Raw genomic sequence first — 21,727 nt, forward strand, 5'->3', positions numbered from 1 at the left:
CCTCTCTACCTCAGGAGTTAAGAGGAGTGTCTGCCAGGGAGCTGGAGGCTCTCCGTAGGGAATTAGAGGAAGACGCGTCAAGGCAACGCCTCCACTTCCTGGAAGAGGCAGAGCTTCTCAAGTGCAAGTCTGAGGAGCTGTTGCAGCAGAAAATTGCTCGGTTAAAGGTGAGAGGAGGTGGTATTAGTTTAAAAGTAGCCGTATTCTATCAGTGTTTCTTGCAGTTGGCAGTTTTGGGGAAAATTACTTTTAAAAGTGCATTACAATATTTAGTTACTCCCTAAAAAAGTAATCTGATTATGTAACTTGCGTTTCTTGTAATGCGTTACCCCTCAACACTGGCAGTTGGTGGTGCTTTTTGTTTGTTTGTTTTTGTTTTTCCTCTCCCTTATTCTAAAAAAAAAAAAAAAAAAACTATCAATCTCACAAATCTCTGTGACCCTTTTAAGCAGGCTTGGCAGGGACCCTGTTGGTCTTTTAAAAACCCTGGGCTAGGCCAAGCTGAATATTGAATAGATATTAATATGAAAACAAGTCCAGAATCAACGCTGATTGCACATTGATTAGCTGAAAGCATGTCATAAGAAACATTGGCACTCACCATTTTTAAAAAGCTGCGCAAACACACAGTTTACAAATACTTGCTCCTCAAGCTAGCTCCACAAACATGGGAAACTGCTTGGTGGACCGATGCAGAAGTCCAGTCACTCCATCCTCCAGTTGATGACATGCTTAAATGTAGCTGTCGGCTAGCTTACATCACTTCAGAGTTCTGAATCCTGCTGTGAATGCAACCAGGAAAATGGCCCTTGGTGAAAATGTATTTCTTGGGGGACCAACCTAGTGGTTTGTTCCTATAACTGAGTTTCTGTAACTTTTAATAGACCATCAAATTGTAAACACTGGCACTAAATTAGACTTAAGAGTTTAGCTGCTTTTATAGACTGTTGCGTATAGCCTGCTTCTCTCGCCATCTCATCGAATAAGTATTAATTCGTCATGTTTAATTTGACTGGTAAAACTTGCTTTTTATCTTTTTCTTTCAACTTGTCTATGTTGTCGTTATTGCTGTGTTCAGTATATGAACATTTGTGCATATGCTACTCTCGTAGACATGGTTATGCACAATAGCTAAGCTTATTGGGGGAGGGAGTTAACATCTGGAGCAGGGGGACGGTCCACTCTAAACTCAAATTAACACTAATCCCCACCCTGTGCTGTACAATATACAGTAGCTTCCATTATTCATAGTAAACCTTTTCTTTAGATTGGATGCTATCAGATGTTTGCGTTTGAACTTGTAGAGCAGTCCTCTAGCTGAAATCGGTCAGCAAAGGGGCTTTCTGAGATTTTACCCTGGTTGGTTTGTCAGTTGGCCACTTTCGCATTGGCGCATTAGAGAGGTCCTCTCTCAGTATTAATCCTACAGATGGGAGGAAGTGTAGGGACACGTGAGTGATGACTGACTGATTGAGGATTTGAGGTTTGTGTGAGGCTTTTTTTTTTTCTGTGATTTGTCAATGATCTTTTAATTCTTTATAGAGATCACTATGTAAATTCTGATTTAAGTTAGATTCCAACCATTTGGCTGATGTCTGTTTTGGAGGTGAGAATGTAAAGCTGAGGAGTGATACAGGAGTTATCGCTTCTCTACGTGTTTCTTCAGTGTTGCCTGTGACGTGCATGTGTGTCTTTCAGGAGGAGAGTGACCAGGACAAGGCTGCTGCTCTTGAAGAGCTGGAAAGGACTTTAAGACAGAAACACGAGCAAACTGAACTCGCCTACAGTGACAAGATGAGCCAACTCAATGTGCAGTTACAGCAGCTGGACACTGTAGTGTCACAGGTACAGCACACAATCAGTCATATTGCCACACAGACCATGTTTACAGCTGGTATTAAAGGGTTAGTTCACCCAAAAATTAAAATTAGCCCATAAATTACTCGCCCTCAAGTCATCCTAGGTGTATATAACTTTCTTCTTTCAGACGAATCCAGTCAGAGTTATATAAAAAATTGTCTTTGATCTTTCAAGCTGTTTAATGCCAGTCAGCGGGTGTTGCATGCATCAGTTCAAAAGAAGTGAAATAAAAAGCGCCCATCCATAAAAGTAAAAAAAAGTGTCTCCTACGGCTCCGGGGGGTGAACAAAGTCCTCCTGTAGCGAATCGATGCATTTTTGTAAGAAAAATAACCATATTTAAAGCGTAATAATCAATTTAATCTAGCTTGCGCTCACTGTTGTAAACGGAAGCAGTTCTGGGTGGATGACGTATAAGTTCGGCTTTGTGCATGCGCCGCTCAGAAGTGACGAACGCGGAAGCACAGGGGAGAAAACAAAACAACGGTCACGAATTAGAAGTACAAAACGAGGATTTGTAAAGAAGAATGTCTGAGGATTCCGATATAAGCCAAGAGGAGACTGGTTTTCCTTTGCTGAAGTAAGGAAACTTTGCTTCCTTTGCTCCTGTTAACAAACATTAGTTTTCACGAGACTCACCGGCGCAACGCTGACCTCATACGCCATCCGCCCGGAGCTGCTTCTGTGTACAACTGTTGGTGCAAGCTACTCTAAAGGGATTATTACGTTTTGAATATGGATATTTTTCTTACAAAAACTCATCGATTCGCTACAGGAGGCCTTTGTTTACCCCCCAGAGCCGTGTGAGACACTTTTTTATTTATTTATTTATTTATTTTATTTTTTTATGGATGGACGCTTTTTATTTCACATCTTTTGGACTGAAGCAATGCAACACCCGCTGACTGGCATTAAACAGCTTGAAAGATCAAAGACAATTTTTGATATAACTCTGACTGGATTCGTCTGAAAGAAGAACGTCATATACACCTAGGATGCATTGAGGGTGGGTAATTTATGGGCTAATTTTCATTTTTGGGTGAACTAACCCTTTAAGATGCATCTGTGTCGATCCAAACAAGTCAATGTTTCCCACAGACTTACACTCTATTTGTGGCAGCAGATGGGTTGATTGATTGAAAATGCAAATTAATTCTCTGCCAGCAGGAGGCGCTTTAAGAATGGCAGAAATAGCGGTTTCCCCCGGTAACGGCTGCTCCACTCATAAAGGCTGCTTTATCAGGCATTATAGGAAAAATGAAATTAAATGAAAAGCTATTATCTGTAATAAATGAATAATAAATAGGGATGCACGATATATCGGCCACCATATCGGTATCGGCCGATAAATGCTAATTTTTTCTGTTATTGGTATCGGCCTGATAAGAAAATTTGGCCGATATCTTAAAGCCGATAATTAATGCATTATTTCCTTCAGAGACACTTCAGATGCGCGCTGTTCAAATATAAAAAATTACACAATCATTTTTCATTTTATTTAGTATTAGCATTGGTCGGGACTGCAACAGTGGGTCTTGATTACATGACCGTCAAACAAAAAGAGGTTTTCAGCAATCCTAAATTTATTGTTTTCATCCGTCTTTCCAGACATTTGAGTTGCTATTTTACGGAGGTGTTTAGGATGCTGGTACATAAGAAGTGGTGGGTGGGAATGGTAACAAAGGGCCTAGCTAAGCTTTGGTAGAGCTGGTTGTTATGGTTACATTTTTGCATGCCTTTTGGCTGGTGAAATGCACCATGCATTCTTACAGGAACCTTATTTAAATGCATGCTACATTCTCATCTGCTTTTGCAGCCGTTTTCCCACCCCTTTTTGGCTTTGAATCCTTCAGGCTCAAAACAAGCCATAGAACTGTTGGACCATCCACAGACAGACAAGTTTTCTGTTTACTTTGGCAGCAGTCTTATTTTATGAGGCTTCTTGAAGTTGACCTCTTCTCTATTTGTTAGTTGCATTGACACCTCTTGAGCAAATGCTTATGTCTTTCTTGCTTGTGTGATGACTGGTTTCCTGTCTGTGGCATCTCTTTTTGCCTGTTCCTCAGCTACGAGCAGAGGTGAGCGGGCTGCAGGTTGAGCTAGAGGGCAAGCGGGCAGAGATGGACACGCTGGAGACGCTCCTGCAACGCAGAGACCGGGAGAACCAGGAGGGAGACAATCTACTGGCCATGCTCAGAGCTGACCTCAACACGGCCTCACAGCAGAGGTCAGCTGACCTACAGAAAGAGCGATTTCAGGGAACTGACAGTCTGCATACTGTTTTAGAGAACAACCTTATTTTCATACTTTGAGTTGATCATTAAAACTTTTATTTTGTTCCTGTCAGACAAGACCTGCAAACAGCACGTGACAAGCTACAGCGGATGCTCATAGAGATGCTTCGAATCACTATGGCAACGGAAGAGCACATCAACCACAAGTTAGGGGCTTGTGTGTCAGGTGGTCAGGCTGGAGACAAAACGCCCAGCTCTATGACAGCCAGCAGTAGCCGTGATTCACGTGAAACGGGTATGTTTCTGTTAGTCTGCTAAATTATATCTATATTGATCAACCACTATTAAAAACAGTGTTCAATCATTGGATATATATATAAAGTATCTAATTATTTAAAGGGATAGTTTACCCAAAAATGAAATTTGTCGTCATTTACTCACCCTCCACTTGTTCCAAACCTGTATGAGTTTTTCTTCTGTTGAACACAAAAGAAAATATTTTGAAGAATGTTGGTAACCAAACAGTTGTTGGTAGCCATTGATTTCTAGAGTATTTTTTCCTCTCCATACTATAGAAGTCAGTGACTAAAGAAACTCCTATGGATTTGGAACAACTTGAAAGTGAATAAATGATGACAGAATTTAATTTTTTTGGGTGGACTATCCCTTTAATGATAGCAAATGTGACAGTTGCTAAATCCTTTATTTTGCCCTATTTTTTTCCTTCTTAATATATTAGAACTAATATAAAAAAATCTTTGGCCGATTATCTCAAATTTCCGACTGTGGTTTAATATGTTTGGTTGAATTTCAAATGGATTTTAATAATGAATTTATTTATTTTTCTTCCTTTTCAGGAGAGGTGATTGGCGTAGAGGGAGATGCTGATTGTAGCGTGTGGTCTTCGGCTGTGGACGAGGGGTTGGAATTGTCTCAGAGGCTGTGTGAGAGTGTGTTCTCTGGGCCGGAGGGAGAGATGGAGGCGGAAGGCGAGGAGCTCATGCTGGGTGCCTGTGCACGTCTACGCACTACTGCTGATAAACTACTGGAGCTGCTCTCGGAGTCCTCACAGCAGGTACCACGTACATGCATACATACATACATACATACATACATACACACACACACCCCTGACCCTCCCACTACTGTCCATTGTTTGGATTAGGCAATATCGATGAGCCACAAGTACTTGTGATGGGTCACTAGCTCTTCCTCTCAGGCATTGCAGTGTTACATTTATGTACATGTTTGTTCACGAAATGCTTTTTGGTATCAAAGTGACATCCTTTCCTCGTGCTTTAATTTTTTTTTTTTTGTAAGTTTATAAATTAGTATTTTTAACTTTTGAACGGCAGTTTACTGAAGTATAGAGTCGGTAGGTCGCTGCTTTTTTTTTTCTTAAGGCTGGATTTATTTAAGATACAGTTAAAAACATTAATTGTGAAATGTTATTACAATATAAATCAACCTTTCTATTTTAAAATTTATAGATTTATTCATGTGATGGCAAAACTGACTCCAGTCTTCAGTGTTACATCTCATTCTAATATTGTGATTTGGTGCTCAAGAAACACTTCTTCTTATAATAGATGAAAACAGTTGTTCTGCTTAATGTTTGTGGAAACTGTGAATTTTGTGTTTTTAGATTTTTTTTGCTTTTTTATTAATGTAGGTTTGTTGTTTTCACTTTGTAATTTTAGTGCTTAACTTTATTGTTATTTCAAATTTTTCACCTTGTGACTTTTTTTTTTTCGTGTTGGAACTGTTTCACCCTATATTCCTCTTAATTCATGTCTGTTTTTTTTCTCTCTTCCCGTCGTTTTCTACTGTAGTTGGAGCAGATGTGTGGTCTACAGGCTGTGCTAAATGAGCGGTTCAGAGATGGAGGTGAGGCCGGAGCATCTCTGCTGTTTCAGAACTCTCGGCTCCTGGAGCAGCTGGATCATGAGGCCAGTCTGAAGAGCCAGTTACAACTGGAACTGCACAAGGCCGAAGGTCAGAATACCTATATATGGTCAGTTGTATTCATATCTCGGTTTCATACTCTTATGACTTCTCATTTGCTGTCCATGTGTGTCTCCAGGTCTGATGGAAGGCTATGTAGCTGAGAAAGCCTCTTTGGAGGAGGCCCTTCAGCAGAAAGAGATGCAGCAGCAGCGTCTAGCAGAGGAGCTGGAGAGCACACGCATCCAACTGCAGCAGCTCAGTGAAAATCACACCCTCCTCCTGCATCAGAGAGAAGCCCTTACAGCCGGCCTTGGAGACACTGAGAAGGGTGAGAGAGGAAGGCTTTAGGGCCATGATTTAAGCTGGCATGCTTTGGTTTAATTTTCAGATTGAGTCACGCAACATGCAATTATGTAACATTAGTTTTGTCATTCGGTGCATGCCTTATAGTCATGACCTGTTACAGATGTGTCTGTTGCTTTGCACACAGAGTAGGGGTGAGCGATTATGTATCATCTATGATAATATCATAATTATAGTTTTAACAATATGCAAACTGACAATGACACTTGCTAAACCAAACAAAATTGCATTGAGTGCACACTTGAGTGCTGTTATTCCCAATATCAGCACAAATGTGATGCGATCTGGGAAAACCCATCGGATGTCAAGCTGGGACTTTTTCAGGAAATTTGAAAAATAGGTTGAATGTAAAAATTTTTTTTTGTCAATTAGGTTTTCATTAAATTATTATTCTATAACATCTTGTCTATCATCTCTGAAAATATCTTGGCAAAATTCACTTGTTTATTGCAGACAAAATAGCTATTTATTGCAGCAAGCAGAAAAGACTCTCTCTTGTGTTAAGAACGCGCTGCAGAGGTCCAAGGTGCTTTTTCTTAACACCACAAAAACAGTTAACCTATCAAAATAAACCACGTAACATGTATAATAAAGGCACATTTCCCGCCAGTCCTGTGTAAACTACGGCACGCAAAGTTTTATTTATTTATTTTTTAATATCGTGAGATGGCAGAGCGCAAGAAAAAAAACAGTCTAAAGTAGCTGCTCACACGATCTTGCTCATCTCAATCTGCTCAATCTTGGTGATGACAGTGCCCTAAACGATGTTATAATGGACCATTTTACATCCAGAGATGAAGGATAGTATGATGAAGTTACTAAAGAGGAGGAGTCCGATGACCGTCTGTTATAGGCTATGCACAGGTGCGCGAACAGTTGCGCTGTGCTCGCTTTTCTAAATGTAAACTACAAGGTACATTATTCGTGCTATCTAAACATACAAGGGGTGATCAAAAGTCTATGCTCAAAAGAGACTATGCCCATGATAAACAGCGGACACCGTCCTCTTCAGGGTAACGTTAGTCTGTTTGTGTAATGATGCAGTATAGTGCTTCTGACAGACAGCTCTCGTTAAACCCGTGAAGTGAAAGCGAAACCAGTCTTACTTTAAACCCGTTTTTCTCAAAATTCAATTCCTGAAAATAATAGCTATTAGCTAAATTCAGATAGCCATTGTTTTTTCTCCATTGCTTGAACGTAAAAAAAGTTGTTTTAGAAAGGGCTTGAACTCCGCTTTCATAAAACCTAAAAAAGGTACAATTTCACCATGTGGTGGGTTTTCCTAGATCGCATCACAAATGTGAACGCCATTAATTTAGGAAAAGTGCAGTAAACAATAGAAAATATTTTTTTTTCTTTTAGATGTGCTATTGCCTCTTTTTGTTTTTGTCAAAAAAAAATTCCAAACCACAGCAGAACGGTTTTGTGTCTCTGACCAACACAGCAGTGTTTTATACTGCGTGCATATGCGTTTTGACCAAATCAGTTTAATAAAAGATTCAATGACTGAATGAATCAGTCATTTGAACAAATCTTTGAATGAATGATTCAATTACTTGCTGCCACCTACTGGCGGTTTTAGTTTCATATTTAATTATGAAATAATTTAAGTCATTAAATGTTAAGAATTTGAAGATGGTGCATATGTCTAATAAAGTTTGATAATAAAAAAAATTGTCGTTAAAAATCTCCTGGAAATCAGTTTAAAGGCCTTTCCACACTGAGCGCGAAAAAGCGAAACAAATATCGGACGAGATGACGCACTGGAATAAAACAATAGATTTCTATGGATGCTTCCACATAGACCGCAAACATTCTCGCACTGAAAATGCAAAAAAAAAATTCCGAACCAGTTTGACTTATCTTTACAGTTTCGCAAGGCTAAAACACGGGCCGTAATAGGATCACGTGACCGGAGCAGCTGCTGTTGTACAGAAAGGTGAGAGTGGTGGCGCTGTTTCGAAAACCAGTGTAAACAAACACAGAAGAAGAGAGTGGATGATGAGTTCTTGTTATCGTTAGTATTTGAGAACAGATTTATTCTCACATGTTCTTTATACAAAATAAAATTTCTATTAATTGTCCACTGAATTATTATGTAATCACAGTAGAGCACCATCTGTTTTCTTCCACGTGCATGAGTGTTATGAGTCAGAGCACGTTCCCTCTTTTTATACACATGAAATATGAAGCAAATAGACATGGTTATGACGATATATTTTCTGTATGTTTTGGATGCAGCTCATGGTATTTTTATAGCAATAAAGATGTTTGACAAATATTAGCAGTGTAGCGTTATTAAACATGCTAAGAGTGCATGTGTCTGCTTATTAATAAAAATCAACTATTATAGATCGCAATTGGAAGTTATTACAAGCACTCGATGATGGTTTAAAGTGGGTAAGCAAATACATTAATAATTACATTTTCAAGTGTAGCTTGATGCTAACTGTACTTCTAATTATATTTTAGGATGTAGCCTATTCTTGTAAGCATTATAGATAGTTTGTTTCTGGTGTAGAACCTTATTTATCTTAATTTAATGCTGTATATTGAGCAGCGGATGATGTTAAATCCATTTACGAGATGCATATCTAAGGAAAAATGCATTGCTGGTCGGCGCCACCTAGCGTGCAGGCGTGAATTGGCAGAAGGCGAACAATCGTTTCGCGTTATGTGTGAAAGCACCATTCCTCGGCGATTCGCCTTGCTTTTTCGCATCGCGCTCAGTGTGGAAAGGCCTTAAGGGGGGAAAATATTGCCTTGTAGTGGAAAAATTTGTAATTTCTGTGAACTAGCCACTGCACCGAATATGTAAATTTTTTTGGAGTCGGCTGTCCACGACAGGCCCGAACCAGTAAAGGTACCAGCACCAAAACACACTTGGCAAAATATTGTCTAATTGTTATCGACAAAATGCCGTAAAATATAGAGGTATTTTTTGTCAATATTACATACCTAACACAGAGTGAAAATTTTAAGATTGTGTGATGAAGGGTTTAGTTTCATGCTACGAATTCTTTCTGCTCTGTAGGCTGCCTCAACGCAGAGGAAGAGACAGGTTTGTGATGATAATCTGCGACTGAAGCAAATGTTTGAGTTGAAAAATTACTTGTACAGTTTGACACTAAATGCATCCATTCCTGATGAAGTTTGCCATTTTTTTTATTTTTATTTTTTTTATTTTAATTTGTGATTTATTAACACTTTTGCTTATCCTGTGGTGTTTTTTTGCAGTTTAACTTGTTCTAAACTTTTGGCTTTGAAGGTCTAAATACTGGTTAATTTCTCTTATGAGTCTTTCTTTGCCAATTTCTTCTTTATCCAGTTTGCGGTGCTTTATTTGTGCATTGAGAGTGCATAAAGATCTGGAGCTCCTGTGCTTGTTTGCATCTTAATTTGCATTTGCAGTTTGTGTGTTTTGTTGACATGAACTCTGCTGTTACTCATTCATTTTATTCATTGGTCCTCCTGGGTTCTGTGCAGCTCTGCTAGTGGAGGCTGAGCGTCTGGGGCAGGAGTGTGTAGAGGTGCAGCGGCAGGCGGAGAAGGATTGCGGTGGTTTGGCGTCTCGTCTGCAGATGCTGGAACAGGCACTGGAGGAGCAGGAGAGCAGTGTTTGAGTTGAAAAATTACTTGTACAGTTTGACACTAAATGCATCCATTCCTGATGAAGTTTGCAATTTTTTTTATTTTTATTTTTTTTATTTTAATTTGTGATTTATTAACACTTTTGCTTATCCTGTGATGTTTTTTTGCAGTTTAACTTGTTCTAAACTTTTGGCTTTGAAGGTCTAAATACTGGTTAATTTCTCTTATGAGTCTTTCTTTGCCAATTTCTTCTTTATCCAGTTTGCGGTGCTTTATTTGTGCATTGAGAGTGCATAAAGATCTGGAGCTCCTGTGCTTGTTTGCATCTTAATTTGCATTTGCAGTTTGTGTGTTTTGTTGACATGAACTCTGCTGTTACTCATTCATTTTATTCATTGGTCCTCCTGGGTTCTGTGCAGCTCTGCTAGTGGAGGCTGAGCGTCTGGGGCAGGAGTGTGTAGAGGTGCAGCGGCAGGCGGAGAAGGATTGCGGTGGTTTGGCGTCTCGTCTGCAGATGCTGGAACAGGCACTGGAGGAGCAGGAGAGCAGTGCGCATCAGCTGGAAGAACAGCACCGCCTGCAGACTGAGGACCTGCAGCAACACATTGATGCTCTGGAGAAACAGCTCAAACATAACCGCCAGTTCATAGATGTGAGTATTTCCAGCAGTTTATTCAAGTGTCTGAAATTCAGCACCAGAGAAAGTGAATGTGAGCTAAGGGAAATAAATGACTGTGCCTTTTTTCCTCTTATGTACAGGAACAAGCAGTGGAGCGGGAGCATGAGAGAGATGAATTCCAGCAGGAAATAAAGAATCTGGAAGCTCAGCTGAGACATCCATCGAAAGGATACACAGGAGGGGACAGCAAGGGTCAGAGGGTAAGGGTCAATGTCTAGAACTTTAGATATCTGTTTGTCTTAACAGTCTGACACCCTTTTTGTGATTATTGAATAATCTGTGACGAGTATGTGAGCAGAATAAAATCAGCAACTTCCTGTCCCTGCTCAAAACATTTCAGTCACTTCACTCCAGCTCCACTCTGGGTTTCTGTTTGTAAAGAAACTTAATGTTAGATACATTTTTTTATTTTTTTTGTCATGTCTTTTTTGTGTCTTGATGACCACAGCTGCATTAATTTGATTACAGTAAGAATTGGAAAACTTTGGAATATTAATTTCTATTTGTACAAAAATAATTTTCTGTTAATGTATTTTAAGATGTCATTTATATAGTGATGGAAAGGCTGAATTTTCAGCAGCCATTACTCCAGCCTTCAGAGTCACACGATCCTTCAGAAACTGTTGTGCTGCTTAATAATTGTGTGGAAATTGAAAGTTAAATTTTTTTTTTTCAGTACTCTGATAGTTCAGAGTTCAAGGAAGTTCAAAAGAACAGCATTTATTTGAAAATGTTTATATATATATATATATAAGCAAATAATAAACTTTAGTGACACTGTCTCGATTGTGCAAGTGACAATTCCGGTGTCAACTGTGCAGCTCGCTTATAGTGCAGACGCGTTGTGGTGATTTGAAGCTATTTGCGCATTGAGTTCAAGATCGAGAGCACTCAGAGATTCACTCATGCTGTTTGTGAAATTGATGTCTCTCCGAAAAAATTGTATTTACTGTTTTAGCTATTTAATAAAGAAAAATAAATTGTACCTCACCTTCAGCATTATAATTTTTACCCGTGCCGGACAAAGTTTGAGATGTCATGCCAAACCTCTCACTGCAGGTGCGTCGTCAGCTTGAGATCGGCCTTTATAGAGACCGCCGATCAAACTTCCCAAAGCGATTATAGGCCAATAGTGATCGGTAGCCAATCAATCGGAGCCCCCCTACTGAATTTTTCATGCAGTTGCATTATTAATGTGCCTGTATTTCTGGTCCTATATCAGACTGATAATGCAGCAAAAGAAAACATAAAAAATTTCATGCTTCAGGCAAAATCGAAAAAAAACCTCTTCCGTGCCGCATAGCTCACATACTCTGTCTGTGACCGAGACTAAAGCCATTCTGATAACGATCGGTAGCCAATCAATCGGAGCACCCCTACTGAATTTTTCATGCAGTTGCATTATTAATGTGCCTGTATTTCTGGTCCTATATCAGACTGATAATGCAGCAAAAGAAAACATAAAAAATTTCATGCTTCAGGCAAAATCTAAAAAAAAAAACTCTTCCGTGCCGCATAGCTCACATACTCTGTCTGTGACCGAGACTAAAGCCATTCTGATAATCTGACAGCTCTGAGTGATTTGAATGCTCATCTAGATGCTTTTTTATTTTCTCCCTAACTGAATGTTGTAGATTGAGGACTTGGTTCTTCAGGTATGTTATACAGCTGTAGTCATTATCGTGCTGGTAGAAAAATTGCATGGCTTATGCAGCATTTCAATTAGTAGAGCATGTAATATATATTGTCCATTCACTGTCTTGTTTGTCAAACCTTTTTTCAGCAGGTATACATCAGTCATGTCTTTAATTCATGTTGTGTTTTCCTCTTCCATCTTACTCAAATACACACATATTCCTACACTTATTCTCTTTCCTCTGAAATGTCTTTGCTTACTACTGTAGTGGCTTCTGAAGGCTTTAATAGCTTTACTGCCTAAACCTTTATGTCTGTTCATTTTAGGATTGTCGTCTTGTAAGCCACATCCTTTGCAAAACTGTTGCTTTAGCAAAATTAGTGCTGCTGTTTGGCATATATTCCCACATGGATGTTCAGTATTTGTATTCAAATACTCACACATTCACTTTTCTTAGGACGGTGGCCTGTTCCTGTCCCTTGTTATGGATGCATGTGACATTCTTTGTCTAATTTTATACAGGTGGAAAGTCTTCAGGCTCTTATCAAAGATAAGATGGAAGACTATAGTGTACTGTTGTCAGCAAAAGAGCAGTGTCAGCGTGATGTGGAAGAACGTAATGAAGAGATTGAAAAATTGGCAGCTCGTATCCGAGAGTTGGAGCAGGCATTACTAAGCTGTGCAGAGTCCAGCCGAACGGTCACACAGCTTGAGCAAGAACTTCAGAAAGCACGCAAGAACCTTCAGGAGCTCACACAGGTGCACAAAAATACACTTACTAGAGCAAATGTGTGTTTAGAGATTACAAAACCCCTTACATGCATTTTTCACGGCTTCAGTTGGGTGTTAATGTTTGGGTAGAATTGGAATTATTTTGTAGCATGAATATCTACATGGTTCTAACCAGTAGTGGTCCGTGTGTTTTTACTTTCAGGATAAAGAAGCTTTGCAGCAGCAGCAGTATGCTAATAAACTCCAGATCTCTGCCCTACAGTCCAAACTTGATGAGACCAGACACCGTTTCCCTGATATGACCCCTGAGCCCAACCTCCGGGAGCAGCTGGAAACCACACAACAGGATCTGCAGACCAAAGAACAACAGGTGCGTATAAAAAGGAAGTAATAGAGATATGAAATTAGCTATATGCTACATGGAAACTGATTTAAGACTTTTCGTCTCTCTTAGGTGGAATTTCTGTCAGAGCGTATAAGTGAGCTTGAGAAGGATTTGGTAGTGAGAGAGGAAGGGTTTGGACAACTAACACTACAGCTGGAGCTCAAAAACAGAGAAAGCAGAGCTACAGAAGATCAGCTCCATGCACACATCACGCACCTGCAGGTAAGGCTGTGGTCTCAGTGTAGACTGGCAATCCTATTGTGATAGGACGGCCAGCATGTTGACAGTCTTGGATAAATTGTATTTATAGCACAGAACTCATTGAATAGTGTAGGGGATTTAGTTGATGATTGTCTGGAGGATATAAAAAAACCAGGTGGACCTCATTGTGTGTCTTTTAGGAGATTGTGGACGCTTTGACAAGGCGACTAGAAGAGGGCAGCGACGAATCCATCCTTCAACTGCCTTCTGCCCTTCTGGAGGAGAAGAATCTGGAGATCGACCACTTAAACCAGCAGATCCTCCAGCTGCAGCAGGAGCTTGATCTGACCAATGATAATAAGGTAAATAAGGTTTTTTTAATTTCCCCAAATCTCTTACTCAGAAGTACGAAAAGAAACATTATTCCGATTCCTCTTAACTACAGTTGCATTAGTTCCATTCCTTTAAAGGGGTCATGAACTGCCTTTTTTTTATTATTTTGTACTGTTCTCTGAGGTCTACTAATAATGTCAAGATTTTTAAATCAAAAAACATAATTTAGAAGTAATAGGCTATTTTCTGTCCTGTTTTGACCCCCTCATCGGAACGCTCTGTTTGAATAGGTGTGGCGGATTGTAGACTCGGAAGTAAACGCCCACTGCTATGATTGGCTAACAGTTGTGCATGTTTGACAGCCTACATCCTTCATAGATGGACGCTGCTGTGATTTAGTTTAAAAATGCATAAATACGCAGTACATATCAAACAATTTGTAATAACACACAAAGCAGTGATCACGTAATAAATACATTTACTCACACTTGTGTGGCGTTACATTACTGTCGGATCCGATATAGTCGACACGGCATCGTCTATTAGTTTCAATCTTTCTGAAATTCTTGTCGAATTGTGCCTTGTTTGTAAACGAATCCGCGGTAAAATGAAGTGAACAAAGGACCAAGTTCTTACTGACGCGGTCTGGATCTTCGTTGGAAGTAAAGGTCATCCAGTCTTTCCTAATGTTGGGATCAGAAGGAAGGCAATGCAAAGACTGTTTTTCCACATTTTGGCACTGCACAGCATCTTGTTGTCTTTGGAGCATCTTTATCAATTGTTTTCTGCGTAGACCTGCGTTTGCCTCTCTCGTTATTTACACTACATGCACAAATTGGTGGGCGGGGCAAAAAAAGGCAGTGATGTAGAAGTAGGCCTTGATCGTCTTCTGTGGAGGCGGGGTTTAGCCACACTTTTACGTCATAAAGTGGCACATTCCACAACCTCTCGTTTTGGCAGATTGGCTTCAATGTAAGCTGTTTTTAGAATAACAAGAAAGTTTTGAGTTCTGAAACGTACAGGATGTTTTTATAGTACAATGACCTCTAATATGTCGAAACATCAAGGGAATTTTGATTTCTCAGTTCATGACCCCTTTAAAATCCCATCCCTGTTATTCAGGAAGATTGGAATACACTAGATCTAAGGTTTAGTGTTTAGCTTAGTTTGAAGACTTCTGTAATTTATTTTGTGCTGATTAAGTGTGTTGCTGATTTGTAACTAGTTCTTATTACCATTTTCAGACGCTAGAGGAAAAGCAAGTTGAGATTGAAGAGCTGTGCTCTCTGGTTGAGCGTCTTCGTTGTGACCAGGAACGTTTACGGCAGGCAAAGGAAGAAGAGACTGAGCAGCTCCATGAAGTTATTAACAAGCTTCAAGAGGAGTTGAGCCAGCTTGACCCCAACCATCATGAAGTCAGTGACCTCAACACTGACAGCCCCGAGTCATCGGACTTCCCTTGGACCCCTCATCCTTGCCAGCAGAGGGTGCCCGAGGAAAGCCTGTGCCAGGAGCTCAGCAGCCACACGCTGCAATCATCTCGCGCTCGCTTGCAGGAGTTACAGATTGAGCTGGAGCGAGCAGCTGGAGAGAAGGACTCTCTTCAGAGACTGTTGCTCTCCCAAGAGGAACAGTATGGAAGCCAGGTGGAGACACTTGGCCGGAGTCTCGGAGAGGAAAGGGGGAAGGTGGTCGTGTTGGAACAGGAGGCAAATGAGCTGAAACTCCAGCTAGAGGAGAAGCGGACAGAAGCTGAGAGATTGGCAGCTCGTGTGGAAGTGTTGGAAGATACAGAACAAGCTCATCAGTCCAGGCTTGGAGAGTCTGAACTCCAGTTGAGAAGGGTGGAGGAGAGAAGAGACAAGGTCCAACAGGAGCTTGGCAGGCTGCAGGAGGAGGTGAAGAACCAGTGTGTGGAGAAGGAGCTTCTGGAAAACCAAATCTCCAAACTGCAAAGCAAAGAAGAGGAGTATCAGAATGAACTTGCCTCTTTACAGTCCAAACTCGAAGAGCTTGAGGAGAGCGTCCAAGTAAGCAAAGCCACCATCATTGCCTTAGAGGCAAGCAAAAAAGAACTGTTCATTGAGAGCGAGGCTCTGAGAAAACGTGAGGGATGCCTCAAGGAGGAAATAGAGCGTTTGAAACAGGAAGTGACATCAAAGACAGATTGCATAAAAGAACTATGTGAGCAACAGGAAGAGACTGTGGCTAAACAAGGTGAAACTCAGAAAAAAGTACTGGTGAGTGTATGTAGTTTTTGTTTCTTATTGTAATGTAATTTGAGCAACACTGCAGACAAACCATAATTGTTACGGACTTGGGCTGTAAACTTTACTCTTTCTATGTACTATGATGTAAACAGTGAGGGAAGGTGCCTCAAGGTTTCATGCTTTACTGTAATTAGTTGCAGATGAACTATGTTGTGTGTGCAGTCTGGGTAGTGCCTAAAATTTACAGAAGTAAAAAGGGGAGGAACTAGAATAGAATGATTTAGTCCAACCCTCTGGCATGAGAGGACATCTCACACAGGAAGTAAATTTACAGAAAGAGGAAGTCTGTCTGACGTCTTTTAAACAGTTTACTTTTAAAGCTTGATCTAGTCATGAGGTAAAGTGGAGAGTTGCACTATTTATATTTGCTCTGTTAACAGTATGATGGAGCAGTATTTTAGCAAATAACATTTAATTTCTTAGAACTTTCTAGTGGCAAGCCTATTTCTGTTTTGATTGAGCAGGAGGCAACAGCTCATCATGTGATGCTGTTTTTGATGCTGATATTGCCATATTAAATGCATTAAAGTGCTTTTGTTATTCATTAACTATTCTCTTTCAGGAGGAGCAGCAGTGGAGATCTCTAGAGCAGCTGTTCAATGCAGACCGTCACAGTCTATTGGCTGAGGTGCGCAGCCTGCATGCGCAGCTGCATGCAAGCACCCAGCAGAGCCAGGAACAGCTACGGCAGTTGCAGGATTCCCTGGACACTGCAAAAGAACAGGGCATGGAAGTGCAACATCAGCTGCGTAGAGATGGTATGTTCTTCACAATTGGATTAAGAAAAAAAATGACAGCAAGTATTGAAAAGCCAACAAAAACCCTCCCAAAGGCAGATTTTAACTTTGTGCACTGTTTAGCTGAAGAGCTGGAGTTGCAGCTGCAACAGGAACAGACAGTGTCACATGATCTGCGCACCTCTCTGGAAGCTGAGAAAAGTAGGGGATTGGAGCAGCAGAGGCAGTTAGAGGCAGAGCTTAAGGCTGTGTCAGTGCTGAAGGCAGAGCTGGAGGAGACCAGGCTACAGCTTCAGTCTACATACAAAAATCAAGATGAATTGAAGAGCCAAAATCAAAAGCTCAGGTACAGCAAACTTGTATGCACACCCTTTGAATAGGAACTGTCACAGTAGTATGCCAAATGTTTTTTTTTTTCTGAAAAATGTTTCTTTGTCTTTAAGGCAAAAGCTGGAAAATGTTGAGGCTGAACATCAAGCCCGTTTACAGGCATTGGAGAAAGAGCAGGCTAGAGTAAAGGAACTGCAGGAGGACCTTCAGCAGCAGCGACTCGTCGACCAGCAGACAGTTGAGCAAAACCAGCAAACACAGGAGGTAAAACACATTTTTGATGTACTGACCTTTATATTGGTGGCTTTTGTTCAGGTTAAATCATTTTGCCAATATGTGGTGGCTCTTTTTGTTTTGTGTGTTTTGAGTCATTGAATCATTTACTCGGTTGTAGTTGTTGTTGTCTGTGACCAAAACAAGTCTAATGCTGCAGTCACACTAGAATTTGAGCTCACAAAATTCCTGTGGGCATTGAGATAGTTCTGATATGACATCACACTCTGTAGCATCTTTTTCCAAAAACATAAATTCAAAAAACATTCAAAATCAAAAAAAAAAAATCAATTTACTGCAATGCTGTAAACGTCCGGCTTCTGTTAATTCAGCTAAGAAGTTCCACTGGGATGTATCAGTCTTCTATATCGACCTTCATGTAATATAAATTTGCAGGTCAGAGTTCACCAAACTTTAAACTTTGGAAAGCAACAAAATGTGAAACTTCGCGTAAGCTTATTTTTCTGATCTTTGTATGCCATATAATTGAAAGTCAGTGGAAAGAACAGTGTAGGGTGGCTGCCCCTTTTATTAGTAAATTAAGCAGTTCAATAATGACTGTCATAATTTTGCATGGTCATTCATAATTTTTTTTTCTTGTTAGATTTAAGTGTTTAGTTCATTTCATTCACAAACCAGATGTGTCCATTCATTTAGTTTACTTAAGAATTAAAGTTTTGCTCCTTCGCCAAAACATAGTCGTTCAGTGAAGAGCGCATGCCCATTCAGTAGATTCAACCAATGAAATGCTCTCACAGCCCAACTATAGCTCTCTATAGTCGGTCTATGAAGGCAGGAAAGCAGTTGCAATAAAACTATTTGTAAAGGAAGAAAGTCAAGTCTAACTTTTAGCGGTTTTCACAAAAAAGTTTCAAACCTGCTTTAAAGAAAATCATGATGATAATGGTTATATCTTAATATCTACATGACCTATGGTCGCATTAAGCAGACGAGCTATGCGATTAATTTCATGCTGGTTATTCACGCAGTTGAGATTTGATATATATTATATATTACTTTACGTGAGTATACTGTATGTATGGAACTAAATTTTGGATATACTATATATCCAACTTTATATACGCGACACAGAACTGTGTGATAATATAGTTTACATTTTGCAATGCAATCATGCAGCTGAGACTTACTTTACATCGGTATACTGTATATATGCAGGTAAAATTGGATATACTCGCAGTATTTGTATAATTCATTAAATTAATTTATTTAATTTAGTTGTGGTGATATTGAGAATTCTGAAACCTGTGATGGTTTTGTTTGAGCCTAATTACGATGTAGTAATCCTTTTTATTTTTTTATTTTTTATTTTTTTAAAACAGTCTTTGCACCAAGCTTTGAATGAGCAAGCATCACATGTCAGTCAGCTTAACTCCGCACTGGAACAGGAGCGCATCACATCCAGCAACCTGCGCTCTGAGCTCCAGATTGAGCAGTCTCGTTGTGAGGCCCTGTTGGCCCAGGAGCACGAACGCACCGAACTTATGCTTTCCCGCCTGGAGGAGGAACGCTCCCGATCGGCGGAGCTCTCAGATTTGCTCTCTCGCCAAGCCCAGGAGCACACGCACCGTTTAGAGGAGGAAGCCCGCAGACAGGAAGCTGCCAGTGCCCATGACAGAAAGTTTATTCAGGACCTACGGGCTCAATTGGAACAGGAGAGGCATCAGGGGGAGGACCTGGCAGCCATGTTGGAACGTCTGCAAGGGCAGGTGCTGGAAGGGAAGCGCAGGCAAGCGGAGGAGGCAGAGCAGGAGGCACACAAGGAGCAGGAGGAAGTGAGGAGGCTCCGTGCAGCTCTGGAGGGCCTGCAGACTCAGAAAACAGAGGTTGGACGCACTCTAGAGGCAGAGCGAGAGAGAGCTGCTGAGTTACAAACTGAGTTGGATGTGATGAAGGAAAAGATGAGAGTGGTGATAGAGAGGGAGAGAGTGAGGGAGGAGCAGATGGAGAGGCAGAGGAAACAGGAGCAGGTGGAAAAGGAGCGACGACAGGAACGCACCAATGAGAAACTGGTGAGGAAAAAGACTCGTCTTCTTAAAGGGATAGTTCACCCAGTAATGAATTTACGTATCCTCATTGTTCTAAACTCATAAGACCCAAAAACCTAAATTAAATCAGTTCATCAAAGCGATTGTATCTCTTCACAAGACTTGTAACTTTGGATTAAACTGCTTGATGTGATTCATATGATTTCTTTTTACAACGCCTTGTTTTTGGAACTTATGTTTTGGTTACCTTGTATTTGAATGGAGGGTCAGAATCCGCTCAGGTTTAAAAAAATTTCCTATTTTGTGTTTCGAATATTAACCAGTCCCATGGGTGTGGAATGGAATTCGGGTTAATAAACATGACAATTTTCATTTTTGAATGAACTACCCCTTTAATTTGATATGTACATGAGCATTATAGTTTGCTGTGAGTGTTTTAGAGCACTGAAGTTATTTGATGCATTTTCTCAGTTGGAGTTGGAAGTGTTGCGTCAGAAGGATCAGCAGCGGTTGAGGCAGCTACAGCAGACGCTGGCTGACTTGAAGCAGAAAGAGAAACAGCTCACGTCAGATCGCCTGCAGAGAGACATGCACTCCAATGGCCTGACCTTTGGCCAGAATGCACTCACAAACATCCCTCAGGTAATATTCTCCAGCCATAAGTTTTGAATGGGTGTTAAGGTTTTTTTTTTTTATATATTTTTTTTTTATACTTGTAGTGTTAACTTATAAAATCAAACCTAACCCAAAAATGTGCTTGGCTGTTTTTCTTTTACAAGCAAATATACCCAGACCTACTGATTCTCAAAAGCTTTCACTCAGATGAAAGTGTTTGTACCGATACCAAATGATTTATGACATTTAAAATGAAAGAAAAATAGGGTTTGTTGTACTGTGTTAGTACAGAATGCCTAAGGAAGTAAGTGCTAAAGGGATAATTCACCCAAAAATGAAAAAGTGTCTATTTACTCACCCTCATGTCATTGCAAAACTGACTGACTTATATTCTGAAGAATGTTGGTAACCAAATAGTTTCAGTTCTCCGGGACTTCAGTTGTGTTTTTGTATCCATTATAGTGGAAGTTAATGGGAACCAAAATTGTTCACACCAGTGTAAATGATTGCCACAAATATGGCTCTAATTTTCACATGTGACTTGTCTGTTCAGACCAACGTGGGGAAAAAATGGCAGACGCATTGAATGGAAATGAGAATTCACTCTCTGACCATAGGTGGTACCTTTGTTATCCTTGAACATAAAGGCATCTGAATGTTTTTGGCCAAATTGTGCAACCCTATAGACAAGCAAAGCAAACCTGGAGATTTTTTTAATTGCTTTTTAAATTGCAATTATCAGAAATCACAATTTTTTTGATCCTATAATGTAATGTATTTGTAATATATTTATCTTCTGCTCAACAGGATTCTACCTCCTCCACTCCCTCACTAATGGAACGTTTGCTGAAGGAGAACACTGAGTTCTCCGAATGTCTCGCTGCTCTGAGTGAGGAGAAGATCTCCCTCAAACACACTATATCCTGTTTGGAGAGAGACCTGCAAAGCCTGAAATGCCAGGAGCAGGTAATATTATTTTCAATTGGTTTCTTTTTTATTTTTATGATCCTTTTTTTTTAACATCAATCAAGACATAATGCAACCAGTAAATCCACTTGAAAAATGTTTGCATGATGTGTGAAGGCTGAAAGTGGTAGATGAATGCAGTTCTTCATCTGTTTCAGTGTTCAGTCCGTATATTTTTTTTGGTTCTAGGTGTGATGCGCTCTCTCTCTCTCTCGCTCTCTCTCTCTCGCTCTCTCTCTCTCGCTCTCTCTCTCTCGCTCTCTCTCTCTCGCTCTCTCTCTCTCGCTCTCTCTCTCTCTCTCTCTCTCTCTCTCGCTCGCTCGCTCGCTCGCTCGCTCGCTCTCGCTCTCGCTCTCGCTCTCGCTCTCTCTCTCTCTCTATATATATATGCATACACACATGCACGCATACATACATACATATATATATGTGTGTATATTTATATCCATTTCTTTTTAATTGAAACAAATGAAGACATAACTGAAGACTTAAATACACCAAAGACAAACATAGAATGTGTAGTGCAACGATACTCCCCAACCTTCCAATACATGTGAGAAGTTTGTATAA

The 21,727-nt window shown here is 40.2% G+C and overlaps 1 protein-coding gene across 1 annotated transcript in view; it reads left to right on the forward strand.

Annotated features, from left to right (window-relative positions):
- Window positions 1-21,727, forward strand: part of LOC107584825 (pericentrin-like) — a 53,586-nt gene that overhangs the window by 27,718 nt on the left and 4,141 nt on the right. The window contains exons 22-43 of the mRNA XM_016271591.1: window positions 15-167; window positions 1,699-1,845; window positions 3,926-4,086; window positions 4,207-4,388; window positions 4,951-5,168; window positions 5,926-6,088; window positions 6,177-6,368; window positions 9,890-10,020; window positions 10,359-10,646; window positions 10,754-10,873; window positions 12,308-12,328; window positions 12,832-13,068; window positions 13,244-13,411; window positions 13,496-13,648; window positions 13,828-13,989; window positions 15,205-16,200; window positions 16,793-16,988; window positions 17,091-17,313; window positions 17,411-17,561; window positions 18,911-19,600; window positions 20,048-20,218; window positions 20,999-21,157. Of these exons, the coding sequence (XP_016127077.1) occupies window positions 15-167; window positions 1,699-1,845; window positions 3,926-4,086; window positions 4,207-4,388; window positions 4,951-5,168; window positions 5,926-6,088; window positions 6,177-6,368; window positions 9,890-10,020; window positions 10,359-10,646; window positions 10,754-10,873; window positions 12,308-12,328; window positions 12,832-13,068; window positions 13,244-13,411; window positions 13,496-13,648; window positions 13,828-13,989; window positions 15,205-16,200; window positions 16,793-16,988; window positions 17,091-17,313; window positions 17,411-17,561; window positions 18,911-19,600; window positions 20,048-20,218; window positions 20,999-21,157 (5,082 nt within the window). The remainder of the gene's footprint in view (window positions 1-14; window positions 168-1,698; window positions 1,846-3,925; window positions 4,087-4,206; window positions 4,389-4,950; window positions 5,169-5,925; window positions 6,089-6,176; window positions 6,369-9,889; window positions 10,021-10,358; window positions 10,647-10,753; window positions 10,874-12,307; window positions 12,329-12,831; window positions 13,069-13,243; window positions 13,412-13,495; window positions 13,649-13,827; window positions 13,990-15,204; window positions 16,201-16,792; window positions 16,989-17,090; window positions 17,314-17,410; window positions 17,562-18,910; window positions 19,601-20,047; window positions 20,219-20,998; window positions 21,158-21,727) is intronic.

This window comes from Sinocyclocheilus grahami, unplaced genomic scaffold (assembly GCF_001515645.1).
Source record: "Sinocyclocheilus grahami isolate Dianchi unplaced genomic scaffold, SAMN03320097.WGS_v1.1 scaffold63.1, whole genome shotgun sequence".
In the NCBI taxonomy this organism is placed as follows: Eukaryota; Metazoa; Chordata; class Actinopteri; order Cypriniformes; family Cyprinidae; genus Sinocyclocheilus; species Sinocyclocheilus grahami.